This window comes from Dendronephthya gigantea, unplaced genomic scaffold (genome assembly GCF_004324835.1).
Source record: "Dendronephthya gigantea isolate DGI-Jeju-01 unplaced genomic scaffold, DenGig_1.0 000043F, whole genome shotgun sequence".
Taxonomy (NCBI): Eukaryota; Metazoa; Cnidaria; class Anthozoa; order Malacalcyonacea; family Nephtheidae; genus Dendronephthya; species Dendronephthya gigantea.
The window spans coordinates 1,147,693-1,165,248 of NW_021163053.1; the positions used below are offsets into that span (position 1 = coordinate 1,147,693).

The 17,556-nt window shown below is 38.5% G+C and overlaps 1 protein-coding gene across 7 annotated transcripts in view; it reads right to left on the reverse strand.

Annotated features, from left to right (window-relative positions):
- LOC114527110 (titin-like) overlaps nt 1-17,556 on the reverse strand; it is a 28,689-nt gene that overhangs the window by 1,437 nt on the left and 9,696 nt on the right. Inside the window, exons 3-5 of one of the 7 annotated variants that reach the window (XM_028548719.1) lie at nt 15,876-16,190; nt 7,011-15,641; nt 284-3,260 (exon numbers count right to left, since the gene is read on the reverse strand). In XM_028548719.1, coding sequence (XP_028404520.1) covers nt 284-3,260; nt 7,011-15,641; nt 15,876-16,190 — 11,923 coding nt within the window. Of the gene's footprint in view, nt 1-283; nt 15,642-15,875; nt 16,191-17,556 lie in introns of all 7 variants that reach the window. The other 6 variants (XM_028548720.1, XM_028548717.1, XM_028548718.1 and 3 more) reach the window with 6 other exon arrangements.

Below are 17,556 nucleotides of genomic sequence, written 5' to 3' on the forward strand. Positions count from 1 at the left end.
AGAAGGCATGTCTCAATAAACCTGTGTCAATTTGCGCTTGGGGTGTCGTCTGTATTTTCTTTGAAAATGTCTCTACTGTTCATTTTCTAAATTTTTCCCGCAGAAACAGAAACTCCAGAAAGTAAGCAATAAATATCATATATAGTCCATCAAATGAAAAAAACTCGACTAAGTTGAGTATGAAAAACAGGCAGGGAAGAGATTCAATTTCGTTGGACAACTATATCAAGCTCCTCACATGCAGACTTTAAATATTTTAAACGAATATTTAAACTGAACTCACCTGGTAAAGGCTCAAGTTCCATCCAAGGAATTTCTACTTCTGTGTCAATTGATTCCTCGTCACTTTCGATTTCCATCAACATTGTGCGTGGGATCGTCAGAAGAAGAAGACGATCATTCTTATCAACTGCGTGATAAACATTTCTTGATGTGCTTTCACGTTTTCTAAGGCTTAGACGTTGTCTAATGGAACCTCGCTTTTGTGTTTCTATCCAAGGAAGTGTGGCCACTGAGGAATCCAACATATTGGCAGAACTCAAGGTATATTGTTGCGTCATTAGCTGCATACCCTCTGATTTGCACTTTCGTGTAATAGAAATCCATGGTTCGAAGGCATGAAGCAAATTCTCGGAAGATCCGGTACAAGGTATGCATAAATCACCATTTTCTAACCAACTCTCATCGGGTATATCCTTTCCGCAGCCCTTCATTTTTAAAGTATATCGCGGATCAGAAGTATGGAGCAGGTTCATGGAGAATTCAGAATTTGGACTTGGTGTTCTATGGATATTTACATAACTGCCATCAACACTTTCTTCTGAGCTCGACAGACCCGAAGCTGCTTTTCCTTGGGATGGTTTTGACAAATTTTCATCCAGTATATCCCTTTCGCAACCCCTCATTTTTAATGTGTACCGTTGATCAGTGGTATGAAGTAGGTTCATGGTAAATTCAGAATTTGAACTTAGTGTTCTAGAAGTGTCTCCATAACTACCGTCAACACTTGCCGTAGAGCTCGATAGTTCCGAAGTTTCTTTTCCACGAGAATGTTTTGGATGATTCACCCCTCGTATATCGCTTTCCCAGCGTTTAAGTCTTACTGTACACGAAACGTTACTCTCTGCCGATTCCTCCCCATTTTGGGCTTTAACAAACATTTCAGCGTTCTCTTCCAAGTCAAGATCGATGTCGTCTGTTGGTGAGTGGTCATCAGAATGCGCGTTATTCACTATGGGAAGTGTTACGATTCTTTCACTACTTCCTGGGCCAAATAACTTGTTGCTATGGCGAACGGTTATCCAGACAACCTCTTGAGATTCTTGTTTTAGTTCTGTATCAGACTTGAGTTCACCACTACCGCTTGAAATTTCTTCGACTTGTTCATGTCCTTCGATGGGAATGTTGTATTCAACTGACTTTGGTTCTTTGTGGGCTATTTTAAACATTTCAACATCTTCGTCCAAATCAAGATCGATGTCTTCCTCTAGGGAGAGGTCTTCGGAAGGCGCCCTACTTACTATGGGAAGTGTTATAATTCTTTCACTGCTGCCTGAGCCAAATAACCTGTTGCTATGGCGAACGGGCATCCAGACAACCCCTTGAGTGTTTTCTGTTATTTCACTGTTTAGAGTTGTAATTTCTTCTGTTGTACTTCTTTCGTTCACCAATCTTTGGTCAACTATTTCCGATGTTTCCTCTCGAGGCTCTCTAGTTCCGTCGTCATGTAAGGAATCTTTACCTCCTGTAGCAACTTCGGTAGCTCCTGGCTGATGATTGACGATTACAGAATATCCCGTTTGAACAGAGTTTTTAGCGACTCCATCATGTAAATTTAGTCTCTGTTTGTTAACCCGAGCATATATAGGTTCTTTGTTATACACAGTGGAAGTTTTCATTTCCACGTCATCGGTTATCAGTGCTTCGCCGAGAGTCACCGAGGACAGAAGATCCGTTTGCTTTCGATAACTGGGTACAAAATTGATAGCCATATCTTCATCACCAATGCTGGATGTTCCAGACGAAATGGAGAGAGTTTCACTTGCTTGATTGATCTCTGAAGTTACCGTCGCAGTCGGTTTGTCGTCTTCCATGGACGTAGGAACATCGAACCCTGTTACTACAAATGATGGTATTGATTCCGCAATTTCAGTATTTGTTGTACTTGTTATTTCTGATTCGTTCTGTTCAAGTCTTATATGTAATGTTTGTTCTTTGAATTCCACAGGTTCGTCAACTTGAATTTCTTCATTTAATGCCACTTTGTCATATTTTGGTTGAGGAGACCATGGTATATGTAGAATGTTTATTCCTTGTGGTGGTGTTTTTAGTGGTTGAACTATCACTTCTGGTTCTTGTGTAGATTGTTTTTTATCTGCATGTTCTATATCTCTCTCTACTGTTATTGTTTCAGTTCTAGTAACTTTGGATGGGTCCACTTGCAAGAGGTAACTGGGTGTGATCGTATCGTCGTCGTTAAATGATCTTGTTTCTGCTGAAATATTGATGTATTCACCTTCTTCTTTTCTTACATCATCGTCTGAGGCTATTTGTAAAGGTTTCTCATCTTCAAGATGAATTTCAGGGGTTTCCACGTCTTTCATAACAGTAAAGGAAACTTCTTCGTCAACCTTTCGCGGTTTGTCGTCTACCATGGGCGTGGGAATATCGAACTGCTTTACAGATCGTTGCTGTACAATCTCTGATGGTTCAATCTCTGATGGTATTGACTCCACAAAATCAGTATTTGTTGTACTTGTTATTTCTGATTCTTTCTCTTCAAGTCTTATATGTATTGTTTGTTCTTCGAATTCCGCAGGTTCGTCAACTTGAATTTCTTCATTTGATGTAATTTTGTCATATTTTGGTTGAGCAGACGATGGTATATGTAGAATGGTTATTCCTTGTGGTGTTTTTGCTGGTTGAACTATTACTCGTGGTTCTTCTTGTACAGGTTGTTTTTCATCTGCATGTTCTATATCTCTCTCTACTGTTATTGTTTCAGTTCTAATAACTTTGGATGGGTCCACTTGCAAGACATAACTGGGTGTGATCGTATTGTCGTCGTTCAATGATCTTGTTTCTGCTGAAATATTCATGTATTCACCTTCTTCTTTTCTTACATCATCGTCTAAGGCTATTTCTATAGGTTGTTCTTCTTCAAGGTGAATTTTAGGGGCTTCCACGTCTGTGATAACAGTAAAGGAAACTTCTTCGATCTCTTCTGGTTTGTCGTCTACCATGGACGTGGGAATATCGAACTGCTTTACAGATCGTTGCTGTACAATCTCTGATGGTTCAATCTCTGATGGTATTGATTCCACAAAATCAGTATTTGTTGTACTTGTTATTTCTGATTCTTTCTCTTCAAGTCTTATATGTATTGTTTCTTCTTTGAATTCCACAGGTTCGTCAACTTGAATTTCTTCATTTGATGTAATTTTATCATATTTTGGTTGAGCAGACGATGGTATATGTAGAATAGTTATTCCTTGTGGTGTTTTTGGTGGTTGAACTATCACTCGTGGTTCTTCTTGTACAGGTTGTTTTTCATCTGCATGTTCTATATCTCTCTCTACTGTTATTGTTTCAGTTCTAATAACTTTGAATGGGTCCACTTGCATGATATAACTGGGTGTGATCGTATCGTCGTCGTTCAATGATCTTGTTTCTGCTGAAATATTGATGTATTCACCTTCTTCTTTTCTTACATCATCGTCTGAGGCTATTTGTATAGGTTTCTCTTCCTCAAAGTGAATTTTAGGGGCTTCCACGTCTTTGATAACAGTAAAGGAAACGTCTTCGTCAATCTCTTGTGGTTTGTCGTCTACCATGGACGTGGGAATATCAAACTGCTTTACAAATCGTTGCTGTACAATCTCTGATGGTATTGACTCCACAATATCAGTATTTGTTGTACTTGTTATTTCTGATTCTCTCTGTTCAAGTCTTATTTGTATGATCTGTTCTTTGAATTCCGCAGGTTCGTCAACTTGTATTTCTTCAACTTTGGCGACTATCGTGTCTTCTGCGATACTAAGGGAAGATGTTTCGCTTATCTGTTCCAGTTTATCGTCTAACATTGACGTGGGAATATCGAACTGCTTTACAAATCGTTGCTGTTTAATCTCTGATTGTTCAATCTCTGATGGTATTGATTCTGCAATATCAGTATTTGTTGTACTTGTTATTTCTGATTCTTTCTCTTCAAGTCTTATATGTATGATTTGTTCTTTGAATTGCGCAGGTTCGTCACCTTGAATTTCTTCATTTGATGCAATTTTGTCATATTTTGGTTGAGCAGACGATGGTATATGTAGAATAGTTATTCCTTGTGGTGTTTTTGGTGGTTGAACTATCACTTCTGGTTCTTCTTGTGTAGATTGTTTTTTATCTGCATGTTCTATATCTCTCTCTACTGTTATTGTTTCAGTTCTAGTAACTTTGGATGGGTCCACTTGCAAAACATAACTGGGTGTGATCGTATCGTCGTCGTTAAATGATCTTGTTTCTGCTAAAATATTGATGTATTCACCTTCTTCTTTTCTTACATCATCGTCTGAGACTATTCGTATAGGTCTCTCTTCCCCAAGGTGAATTTTAGGGGCTTGCACGTCTTTGATAACAGTAAAGGAAACGTCTTCGTCAATCTCTTGTGGTTTGTCGTCTACCCTGGACATGGGAATATCAAACTGCTTTACAAATCGTTGCTGTACAATCTCTGATGGTATTGACTCCACAATATCAGTATTTGTTGTACTTGTTATTTCTGATTCTCTCTGTTCAAGTCTTATTTGTATGATCTGTTCTTTGAATTCCGCATGTTCGTCAACTTTGATTTCTTCAACTTTGGTGACTACCGTGTCTTCTGCGATACTAAGGGAAGATATTTCGCTGATCTGTTCCAATTTATCGTCTACCATGGACGTGGGAATATCGAACTGCTTTACAAATCGTTGCTGTTCAATCTCTGATTGTTCAATCTCTGATTGTTCAATCTCTGATGGTATTGATTCTGCAATATCAATATTTGTTGTACTTGTTATTTCTGGTTCTTTCTCTTCAAGTCTTATATGTATTGTTTGTTCTTTGAATTCCACAGGTTCGTCAACTTGAATTTCTTCATGTAATATCATTTTGTCATATTTTGGTTGAGCAGACGATGGTATATGTAGAATAGTTATTCCTTGTGGTGGTGTTTTTGGTGGTTGAACTATCACTTCTGGTTCTTCTTGTACAGGTTGTTTTTCATCTGCATGTTCTATATCTCTCTCTACTGTTATTGTTTCAGTTCTAATAACTTTGGATGGGTCCACTTGCAAGACATAACTGGGTGTGATCGTATCGTCGTCGTTAAATGATCTTGTTTCTGCTGAAATATTGATGTATTCACCGTCTTCTTTTCTTACATCATCGTCTAAGGCTGTTTCTATAGGTTGTTCTTCTTCAAGGTGAATTTTAGGGGCTTCCACGTCTGTGATAACAGTAAAGGAAACTTCTTCGTCCATTGTTCGCGGTTTGTCGTCTACCCTGGACGTGGGAATATCAAACTGCTTTACAAATCGTTGCTGTACAATCTCTGATGGTATTGACTCCACAATATCAGTATTTGTTGTACTTGTTATTTCTGATTCTTTCTGTTCAAGTCTTATTTGTATGATCTGTTCTTTGAATTCCGCAGGTTCGTCAACTTTGATTTCTTCAACTTTGGCGACCACCGTGTCTTCTGCGATACTAAGGGAAGATGTTTCGCTTATCTGTTCCAATTTATCGTCTACCATGGACGTAGGAATATCGAACTGCTTTACAAATCGTTGCTGTTCAATCTCTGATTGTTCAATCTCTGATGGTATTGATTCTGCAATATCAATATTTGTTGTACTTGCTATTTCTGGTTCTTTCTCTTCAAGTCTTATATGTATTGTTTGTTCTTTGAATTCCACAGGTTCGTCAACTTGAATTTCTTCATTTAATGTCATTTTGTCATATTTTGGTTGAGCAGACGATGGTATATGTAGAATAGTTATTCCTTGTGGTGTTTTTGGTGGTTGAACTATTACTGATGGTGCTTCTATAGGTTGTTTCTCATCTACATGTTCTATGTCGTTCTTTACTGTTATTGTTTCAGTTCTAGTAACTTTGGATGGGTCCACTTGCAAGATATAACTGGGTGTGATCGTATCGTCGTCGTTAAATGATCTTGTTTCTGCTGAAATATTGATATATTCACCTTCTTCTTTTCTTACATCATCGTCTGAGGCTATTTGTATAGAGTTCTCATCTTCAAGGTGAATTTTAGGGGCTTCCACGTCTTTGATAACAGTAAAGGAAACTTCTTCGGCAATCTGTTGTGGTTTGTCGTCTACCATAGACGTGGGAATATCGAACTGCTTTACAAATCGTTGCTGTGCAATCTCTGATGGCGTTGATTCCGCAAAATCAGTAAATTTCGCACTGGTTATTTCTGATTCATCCTCTTCTGATCTTGTACGTATTGTTTGTTCTTTGATTTCTGCAGGTTCATCGACAAGAATCTCTTCAACAGCTACTGTTCCCTCATAGTTCGGTTTATCAGACTCTGGTATATCATCTATGATTTGAATTTTTATACCCTCTGGTCTGTTTGCAGGGTACACTGTCACTGTTGGTTCTTCTATAGGTTGTTTTTCATCTGCATATTCTATATCGTTCTCTACTGTTATTGTTTCAGTTCTAGTAACTTTGGATAGGTCCACTTCCAAGATATAACTGGGTGTGATCCTATCGTCGTCGTTAAATGATCTTGTTTCTGCTGAAATATTGATGTATTCACCTTCATCTTTTCTTACTTCATCGTCTTTTTCAAATTCTATCAGACTATTTCGCTTGTTGGAAATCTCCGACACAATTTGTGTAGGTCTCTCGTCCTCAAGGTGAATTTTAGGGGCTTCCACGTCTTTAATAACAGTAAAGGACACGTCTTCGTCAATCTTTCGTGGTTTGTCGTCTATCATGGACGTGGGAATATCGAACTGCTTTACAAATCGTTGCTGTACAATATCTGATGGTACTGATTCCGCAAAATCAGTAAATGTTGCACTTGTTATTTCAGATTCGTTCTGTTCTGATCTTGTACGTATTGTTTGTTCTTTGATTTCTGCAGGTTCATCGACAACAATTTCTTCTACAGCTACTGTTCCTTCATAATTCGGTTTATCAGACTCTGGTATATCATCTATGAGTTGAATCTTTATTCCCTCTGGTCTGTTTAAAGGGTGCACTATCAATGCTGGTTCTTGTATAGGTTGTTTTTCATCTACATGTTCTATATCGTTCACTACTGTTATTGTTTCAGTTCTAATAACTTTGGAGGGGTCCACTTGCAAGACATGACTGGGTGTGATCGTATCTTCGTCGTTAAATGATCCAGTTCTTGCTGAGATATTGATATATTCACCTTCTTCTTTTCTTACATGATCGTCTGAGACTATTTGTATAAGTTGTTCATCTTCAAGGTGAATTTTTGGGGCTTCAACGTCTTTGAAAACAGTAAAAGAAATTTCTTCGTCAATCTTTCGCGGTTTGTCGTCTACCATGGACGTGGGAATATCGAACTGCTTTACAAATCGTTGCTGTACAATATCTGATGGTATTGATTCCACAAAATCAGTAAATGTTGCACTTGTTATTTCAGATTCGTTTTCTTCTGATCTTGTACGTATTGTTCGTTCTTTGATTTCTGCAGGTTCATCGACAACAATTTCTTCAACAGCTACTGTTCCCTCATAGTTCGGTTTATTAGACTCTGGTATATCATCTATGAGTTGAATCTTTATTCCCTCGTGCACTATCACTGGTGGTTCTTGCATAGGTTGTTTACCGTCTACACGTTGTATATCGTTCTCTACTGTTATTGTTTCAGTTCTAGTAACTTTGGATGGGTCCACTTGCAAGATATAACTGGGTGTGATCGTATTGTCGTCGTTCAATGATCTTGTTTCTGCTGAAATATTGATGTATTCACCTTCTTCTTTTCTTACATCATCGTCTGAGGCTATTTGTGGAGGTTCCTCTTCCTCAAGGTGAATTTCAGGGGCTTCCACGTCTTTGATAACAGTAGAGGAAACGTCTTCGTCATTCTCTCGTGGTTTGTCGTCTATCATGGACGTGGGAATATCGAACTGCTTTACAAATCGTTGCTGTACAATATCTGATGGTACTGATTCTGCAGGTTCATCGACAACAATCTCTTCATAAGCTACTGTTCCCTCATAGTTCGGTTTATCAGACTCTGGTATATCATCTATGAGTTGAATCTTTATTCCCTCGTGCACTATCACTGGTGGTTCTTTCATAGGTTGTTTACCGTGTACATGTTCTATATCGTTCTCTACTGTTATTGTTTCAGTGCTAGTAACTTTGGATGGGTCCACTTGCAAGATATAACTGGGTGTGATCGTATTGTCGTCGTTCAATGATCTTGTTTCTGGTGAAATATTCATGTTTTCACCTTCTTCTCTTTTTACATCATCGTCTGAGGCTATTTGTATAGGTCTCTCTTCCTCAAGGTGAATTTTAGGGGCTTCCACGTCTTTGATAACAGTAGAGGAAACGTCTTCGTCAATCCCTTGTGGTTTGTCGTCTACAATGGACGTGGGAATATCGAACTGCTTTACAAATCGTTGCTGTACAATATCTGATGGTACTGATTCTGCAGGTTCATCGACAACAATCTCTTCATAAGCTACTGTTTCCTCATAGTTGGGTTTATCAGACTCTGGTATATCATCTATGAGTTGAATCTTTATTCCCTCTGGTCTGTTTAGAGGGTACACTATCACTGCTGGTTCTTGTGTAGGTTGTTTTTCATCTGGGTGTTCTATATCGTTGTCTAATGTTATTGTTTCAGTCAAAGCAACTTGACTAGTTGTGAACGTATCGTCTTCGTTCAATGAACTAGATGTTGGACTCGGTTGGTTTGTTTCGAAGTCTGGAAATTCATATTTGATAATATTGATAGACCTGATAATATCTGATTCTTCCGAATTAACAGGAGTTTCATAAATCTTGCCTATCTCCGGTCGTATAATTTCGTCTCGTTTTAGTGGAGGTTCCTCGTCTAATACTAACGCTTTTACATCATGGTTGGATTCAAATGGCTTGTAAAAGTCACTGTAAATGTCAGGTTCGTCCTCGATCATAGTTTCTGTACTCGCTTTCACCCTTTCATCTTGCGTGGGTTGATTTGAACTTAAAGAATTTTCCTCCAAAGTGAAATCATTAACTTCATACTGAGGCTTATAATGTGACTGATTTACAATTACTTCCGGAGTCTTAACTTCGGATTGTTTTTCCAGCACGAAATTCTCGGGTTCTTCTTGAACTAATTTTACTGCGGTTACTTCGACGCTTTCATCAATTGGGGTTTGTTGTGTTTTCTGAGGTTCTTCTAATACAAATTTGAGTCTTTGCTGTGGTTGAGAAACTTTATCAGAAGGTTCTTGTTCTTCTCCAGCAGCTGGAACTGGAGACGTGGTTATTGTATGTTTTTCGTCGGTTTGAGGTTCTTTTGGAATTCGTTCATTCTCTGGCTGCTCTTCGATAAGAAAAACTCTTATTTTGTCTTTTGGCATTATTCCTTGCTTATTAGGGACAAGATGAGCTTTTGTTTCATCTACATGTGTTTGTTGGTTGTATACGTCTGGAATTTCATGTGTAGGAATGTTAATGGATGCGGGAAAGTCTGGCTCTTTGGAAACAGCAGGGGCTTCATCAATTATCATCTCATCTTGTTTTGGTTCTTCTCTCTCAAGGAGTACTTTTTCGTTTAGTACTAAAGCTTTCACTTTATATGCTGGTTCAAATGGTCTATAAAGATCCTGCTCATCCACATCCCTAATTTCTGTACTTGCTTCTATCTGTTCACTGATAGCAGGAGGATATTTTGGGACGCTTTCTTTTTCTGGCTGCTCATCGATAACAAAATATTTAGTTTTACTGTTTGGTTCCATCATATCAGTAGCTGTATCGAATTTCTTTATCTTCCCATCTCGTTTTATCAGTGGCTCCTCGTCCAATGTTAAAGCTTTTACTTCATGCCTGGGCTCAAATGGTCTGTAAAAGTCAGGCTCGTCCTCGGTCATGGTTTCTGTACTCGCTTTCACGGTTTTGTCTTGCATGGATTGATTTTCATCCGAAGAAATTTCATATCTTGGCTGAAAAGCTATTGGAGTTGTTTCTCTTTTTTCTTGAGTAAAAGGCGCAATTGCTTGTTCATCATTTTCGTTCCTTTCATAAAGCATCGGTGAATCTGCGTTATTCGGATGTTCTTCAAGTACAAACTTGTTTATCTCAGTTTGGTTTTCGACGGGTGCAACTTCAATTGTTTTATCAACGAGTGGTCCTTTTGGTTCCTCGTCTATAACAAAATTCCATTTTTTTCCGGGTTGTAAAATGCTGTATATTGGTCCAGACTCATCTGAAACGACGTTTTCTGCTGATACAGGATATTCTGGTGTTGTTTTATTTTGTGGCTGTTCTTCGACAACAATGCTATTTAGTTCATACTCTGGTTGTGTCAAGTCTCTGTCTAATCGATTTGGTTCTTCTTCAATAACAAGATCTGGCATTTCAAAGTTTTGATGATGTTGTGACCGAGTTATCTCTGGCTCCTCCTCCGCACGCATATCAACACCGGGCGTTGCCTCAACGTCAGGTTCTTCTTCTAGAGTAAATTTCATGACCATTCTTGATTGTGGAGTCGTATATGTGCGATCTCGCTCTTCTTCAGCGACTGAACCGGAAGTAACGTTTGTTGTTCCTCCTGTTAGAAAATCGTTTGTAAAACTTCCATTCTCTGGCTGCTCATTGCCAATAAGAATTGTTTTTTCCTTGCTTGGTGATGTTGTTGGTAAATCTGCTTTCTTGTCTGAGCCAACTGCTTGTTGTTCTGGTGGTTTAACTTCGGGTTCTTCAATTAGCACAAAATCATTAATTTTATACTTTGATCTGTACACAGATTGTGTTGATTTTTCATCTTCTTGATTCGTTTGAAGTAAATTTACCTTGTAATCTGATGCGAGGTGTCCAGATGGAAAGTCTTTTGCTGCTTTCGTTTTTGGTTCTCCAACGAAATTAAATTTAGGCTTATTTTCCGGTTCAATCGAGTCTAGTCTAGTCATTGGTTCGGATGTTGAAGGTTGTTCTGGGAGCACAAAATCTTTTATTTCATATTTTGATGGATATACTTCTTTATTAAAATCTGTTTCGTCTGGCTGGCGTACAATGCTTATCTTTAGCGATTGGTCAACTGTAGGTCCAATTTTTTCTGTAGGTTCGTTCTCTAATTCGTCTCTTAGCACGTATTTTGACTGATCGTATGGCCGAGTAATTTCATTTTCTTTTGGCAAAGAAGAATATTCAAGTGGATATCCTGGCATCTCGTTACCCTCAGATTCGTATTCCGAATTTATTGCCTTTTCTTTCAAAGCTTGTGTTCGTTTAAGATCGTCATCCATTTTGTACTCTGTTTCGGGATCTTCGATTAGTACAAAATTGCTTATTTCATATTTAGGCTCGTTCCGTAGTCGATGAGAGCTTTGAACATCTCCAGTCTCGGGAACGACGTTGGAGTAACTTGGAAAATCTTGGTTTCGAGGTTCTTCCACAAACTTTGGTCTTCGAAAAGAACGCTTCGCGCTCGGCTCTTCTTCAAAATCTGATGAAACAATATCAGGTACCTCGGGTTTATCCAATTTTTCATTTAATACGACATCTCGTATTTCAAACCTCGGTTGATAACTTGGTTGAGGAGTTTCCTCTAATGGTTCTTCAGGTTTATCCAGTTGTTCATTTAATACAACATCTCGTATTTCATACCTCGGTTGATAACTTTGTTCAGGAGTTTCCTCTAATAGTTCCTCGGGTTTATCCAATTTTTCATTTAATACGACATCTCGTATTTCATACCTCGGTTGATAACTTGGTTCAGGAGTTTCCTCTAATGGTTCTTCGGGTTTATCCAGTTGTTCATTTAATAGGACACCTCGTATTTCATATCGCGGTTGATAACTTGGTTCAGGAGTTTCCTCTAATAGTTCTTTGGGTTTATCCAGTTGTTCATTTAATACAACATCTCGTATTTCATACCTCGGTTGATAACTTGGTTCAGGAGTTTCCTCTAATAGTTCTTCGGGTTTATCCAGTTGTTCATTTAATAGGACATCTCGTATTTCATATCGCGGTTGATAACTTGGTTCAGGAGTTTCCTCTAATGGTTCTTCGGGTTTATCCAATTCTTCGTTTAATACCAAATCTCGTATTTCATACCTCGGTTGATAACTTGGTTGAGGAGTTTCCTCCAATGGTTCTTCGGGTTTATCCAATTCTTCATTTAATACGAAATCTTGTATTTCATACCTCGGTTGATAACTTTGTTCAGGAGTTTCCTCTAATAGTTCCTCGGATTTATCCAGTTGTTTATTTAATACCAAATCTCGTATTTCATACCTCGGTTGATAACTTGGTTGAGGAGTTTCCTCCAATGGTTCTTCGGGTTTATCCAATTCTTCATTTAATACGAAATCACGTATTTCAAACCGCGGTTGATAACTTGGTTCAGGAGTTTCCTCTAATAGTTCTTCGGGTTTATCCAGTTGTTCATTTAATATGACATCTCGTATTTCATACCTCGGTTGATAACTTGGTTCAGGAGTTTCCTCCAATGGTTCTTCGGATTTATCCAATTCTTCGTTTAATACCAAATCTCGTATTTCATACCTCGGTTGATAACTTGGTTGAGGAGTTTCCTCTAATGGTTCTTCGGGTTTATCCAGTTGTTCATATAATACGACATCTCGTAATTCATACCTCGTTTGATAACTTGGTTGAGGAGTTTCCTCTAATGGCTCTTCGGGTTTATCCAGTTGTTCATTTAATACGACATCTCGTATTTCATACCTCGGTTGATAACTTGGTTCAGGAGTTTCCTCTAATGGTTCTTCGGGTTTATCCAATTTTTCATTTAATACAAAATCTCGTATTTCAAACCGCGGTTGATAACTTGATTCAAGAGTTTCCTCTAATGGCTTTTCAGGTTTATCCAATTCTTCATTTAATACAAAATCTCGTATTTCAAACCGCGGTTGATAACTTGGTTCAGGAGTTTCCTCTAATGGCTCTTCGGGTTTATCCAATTCTTCATTTAATACAAAATCTCGTATTTCAAACCGCGGTTGATAACTTTGTTCAGGAGTTTCCTCTAATAGTTCCTCGGGTTTATCCAGTTGTTTATTTAATACGACATCTCGTATTTCATACCTCGGTTGATAACTTGATTCTGGAGTTTCCTCTAATGGTTCCTCGGGTTTATTTAGTTGTTCATTTAATACAAAATCTCGTATTTCATATCGCGGTTGATAACTTGGTTCAGGAGTTTCCTCAAATGGTTCCTGCCTTTGCCCTACAAAGTGTTCCGGAGCTATTATTCTACTTGGAGGGATAATCGCTTTGTCAGAGGATTGAAAAGGAATATTTTCCTTTTGTGGTATAGGTTGCACCAGTTGTGTCTCGTTTTCATCCAATACATTTTTTCGGTCGTATGTTGCCGTTATAGGCCCCGCTTTCTCTTTGAATAATGAATCATCTGTTTCTGATCCTCCATCACCATTAATTTCTTCTTCTAAAACAATACTTTTTATTTGATATCCTGGCATTTGATATTTAACCATTTGGTTAACTGGGACCACAGGATGTGTTGGTGTCACGATCTCGTCCACTCTCTCTTGTTCCTTTGAGTTCAATTCCACTAATTCAACTACTGGCTCATGTTTCAGGCGAATTGATTCAGAGATGTTTTCTGCAGGATATTCAACGCTTTCTAACGGTTGGTTCGAAAAACTCCTTCCCAATGGCTCGCGATTATGATCCACAATTTCATTCCTCGGTCTTGATTCTTGACCTTCGACATTATCGTTTGTTTTTGCCTTATCTGCTCTTGTCTGGAATTCCTTATGATAAGCTGGTTGAACATCTTTTCCTTCGCTCACATCGTCTTCTTTACGATTTGGATAGTGCTTTTGAACTTTGATGGTTTCTTCTTTCTGATATAAATCGACCTCTAAAAGAGTATCATCTGATGGCGACTGTGGTGATGATATTTTGTGCTTCTTACTTGGTGGCGCCTGGATTGCAGGTTGGTTTCGTCTTCTGTCTTCCTCCACAAAATCTTGTATCTGGAATCTTGGTTTGTACGTTGTTCTTAAAAGGTGTTCTGTCTCATTTGTAGGAAAACTTTCCGTCTCTTCGCTTGACATGTCGAACTCAAAACCCACGTCTTCATCGTCAGGGTAGTAGACGTGTTCGTCAGAAGGTTCGCTGTATTCCGCTGGCGGGAATTCACTCTTCCATAGTTCCGGCTCTCTTGTTCTTATGTCGTCGCTTGTTTCCTCGTAAACCTGTGGAGATAATTCTACCGGCTCTGCTTGCTTTTGGGTAATAACAGGATCTGAAAGGTATTTTTCAGGCAAAACGGAAGCATCAAAGTAAGTCTGTTTTTCTTTCATCTGATAAGGATGACCAGGAGTTTGTTCATGATCGCGAATAGCCCTGAATAGGAAATCACTCTGATCGTCGGGTGAAGTGAGATCGCTGTAAACTGGGGTAGACATTGGACTTTCATCTTCTTGTTCTTCTGGTATCGTTTGTATTAGGTAACCTCCTCTTAGGTAAGGCTGGTACTGAAGAATCTCTTGGTCAGAATCATCCTCACTATCAATATCATCCGGGACAGGCATCGTCTGCACCGCTATTTCTTTTGTAGTCGCTCGCTCTTTCTTTTCCTCAACAGGCTGCGTCGTTTCCACAATAGTGAGTTGGTGTGTTTCATCATCCTTTGCCATATGTTCTTTAGTGACCTCGACATCTGGATGTTTTTCTTTCTTCGACTTCTTTTTCTTCTTTTTCTTTGTCTCATCAATCAATATAACCTGGATTGTTTGTCGTGGGACTATTGGCCTCACTGGCTCCTCTTCATCATCTGATACTTTTTCGATCAACCTTTTTATATCTTCATTTGCTTCATATGTTTCATTTGGTGCTAAATGTTCTATTTCTTCGTTGTCTGCTCTTTTTTCTACCTTCTCCGTGTCTCCTAGATACTGATTTATATCTATTGGAGAATGCAATTCCTGCTTTGCCAAGAAATCATCAGTGTCATCTAAAGGAACATCTTCATCTTTTTCTCCGAGAGGTTCGTTCAAGTCATCGGTATTTTGAGAAAACGTTTGTGGTTGATCAGTTTTGCGAAACCCTTCATTAGGGTAAGCAATTCTATCAGGTTGTCCATAATATTGATCTTTGGATACCTCGTCAGTGTCGTCGTCATCCAAATAGCTTGCTACATTGAACGGTTTTGACTTTTCATTCGAATGACTAGGTTCGTCCTCCAAAGCGTCAATTTCAGGTGCAGCAAACAGCTCATCGTTATTTGTAGATTCGTCGAAGTCTGTTGTATCAAGAATTTTGTGCCGCCGTTTTTTTGATCTTTCGGGTTTCAATTTTTCAGATGTATCAGGGACTGGTTCAATTGGTGTTGGATACTCTTGGCTCTGTGTGCCTAGTTTGGCTTCATCTTTGAAGTCATCATCAATTTCACTGATTTCTTCCTACAGTTGAAAAAATCAAATTTTTATGCGGCTAATCAATACGCAGTCATGTTATTTTATCAATGTAGAGCTCAAACCTCTATTTCAATTAAGAAATGTATTCATTATTGGCCATAAATTATAATATTCATTATTGTTATTCATTATTGCTAAAGTTATAACGAAAAAGGTAATGCCTCAAGTCTTGAAGTCGCCTGATTTGTAGTCTATAATATTATTAAAGAATATATTTACCTTATTCGTGCTTGTAGGATGATCGGTTGTTTTTGAAAATTGCCTTGGCTGTTGTTCTGGAGACCATGTAGTTGTCTGATCTGGTAAAGCTTCTTCAATAATAATATCAGTTCGTGGTTTTTCAGAAGTTACAGCATGATGCAATTCATAGCTCGGTCCAGACTCTAAACGACTGAAGGTAACATCTGATGAGTGTTGTTGTTTCACGGCTGCATAAGTTGGTTCTTCCCTAAATAATTTTGGTTTGATTGTTAAGGGTATGACGTTTAGGCGAGATTTTCTAGGCTTCTTTTCATCCAACGCGGGTAGATCATCCTGTACAAATATAAAGATAGGAAATTTTATCATGGAAATATCAGGACGAAGGCATGTAATTTACATGACACTGGGGATTTTATATTGTTATCAATCGAAGTTATTCTGAGCAATCAATTGCTAGTTTTGGATATTTACCACTATAGAGAGTGAGACGGAGTTTTGTTTTTGTTCATGCTTCGTTTTTTGGCCATTCAGCGAATGCCTTAGATAGAAGCTATTACCCTCGAACTATGGTACCACACCTCTTCTTTGAGTAATAAGGACAACAGGCTATTGTACTACTACCATTGTTGTAGTAGTTTCAACTTAATTTCAACCACGACAGTTTGACAATCCTGTTAAAGTCAGTGCTCAGATTTAGCAGCGAATGCACCACTTTATGTTTGTTCACGCTGGGAATGAAAACATTTTGGTCCTATGATTTTAACTATGGGAGGGCTGACTCTTAGGCTAGAGAATAATTGCCACGCAATCTGCCCAACCGACTCATGTGACGGATTGATCAACCACATAGCGTCCAACGATTATATGCATTATATTATATTATGAAGGAAAGAAACAAAAAAGGCAACTTTTTATTATTTTTTAATAATTAAACTTTATAATTAATTGATAATAGTTAAAGCTGCTACAATTATTACATCTACATTCTCTGGATATATCCAGGAATTATGGCTCACTGTATCACAATTGTCAGGTTAGTTCTAAGAACTCAGCAGAATACAGTCACCAGCATAATATGAACCAATGACACACTGCCAAGATTGAGAATCGGGCAGTGAAATAAATCGTTTTACATCCGTTGGGTGGATATGTAATGAAAGTTTTGTACTTGAAAAAATGTCGGACTTCGTTGTTTTCAAATGCAGCTCTATTGTGTCACCTTGTTTACCAAGAACACCATAGGTGGAAGGATTTAACACATGTCCATTTGAGCAAGTCTTCAAATTCTCTCCTAGCACCCAACCATACGATCCTTCCCATTCATATACTGGTGGTGTGTAAGTATAATTCGCACGTTGTGTTAGCGACTCAGATACGCCACTATCCCTGTACTGCGTGTCTAACACACCAACAAATAGTTTACAATCTTCTTGCGCAGACCGAAGAATGAATCGCCATCGAACTTCGTTTTCATCGTCAGCAGCAATGAACACATCTTTCCCAATAACAAATTCATGACAGTTTGTGCTCGTTTCATGCACGGCAACAGTCCCATCTTCTTTAAGCGCAATACCTTCGCTGGACATACAGAACTGTTTTCGACCATCGTCACAGCCATCCGTACCTTCGTTCGCGTACATTTTCCCGGTATTTGACTCGATGCCCAAGTAATCAACGAGACTCCTGAAATTCACGCTGT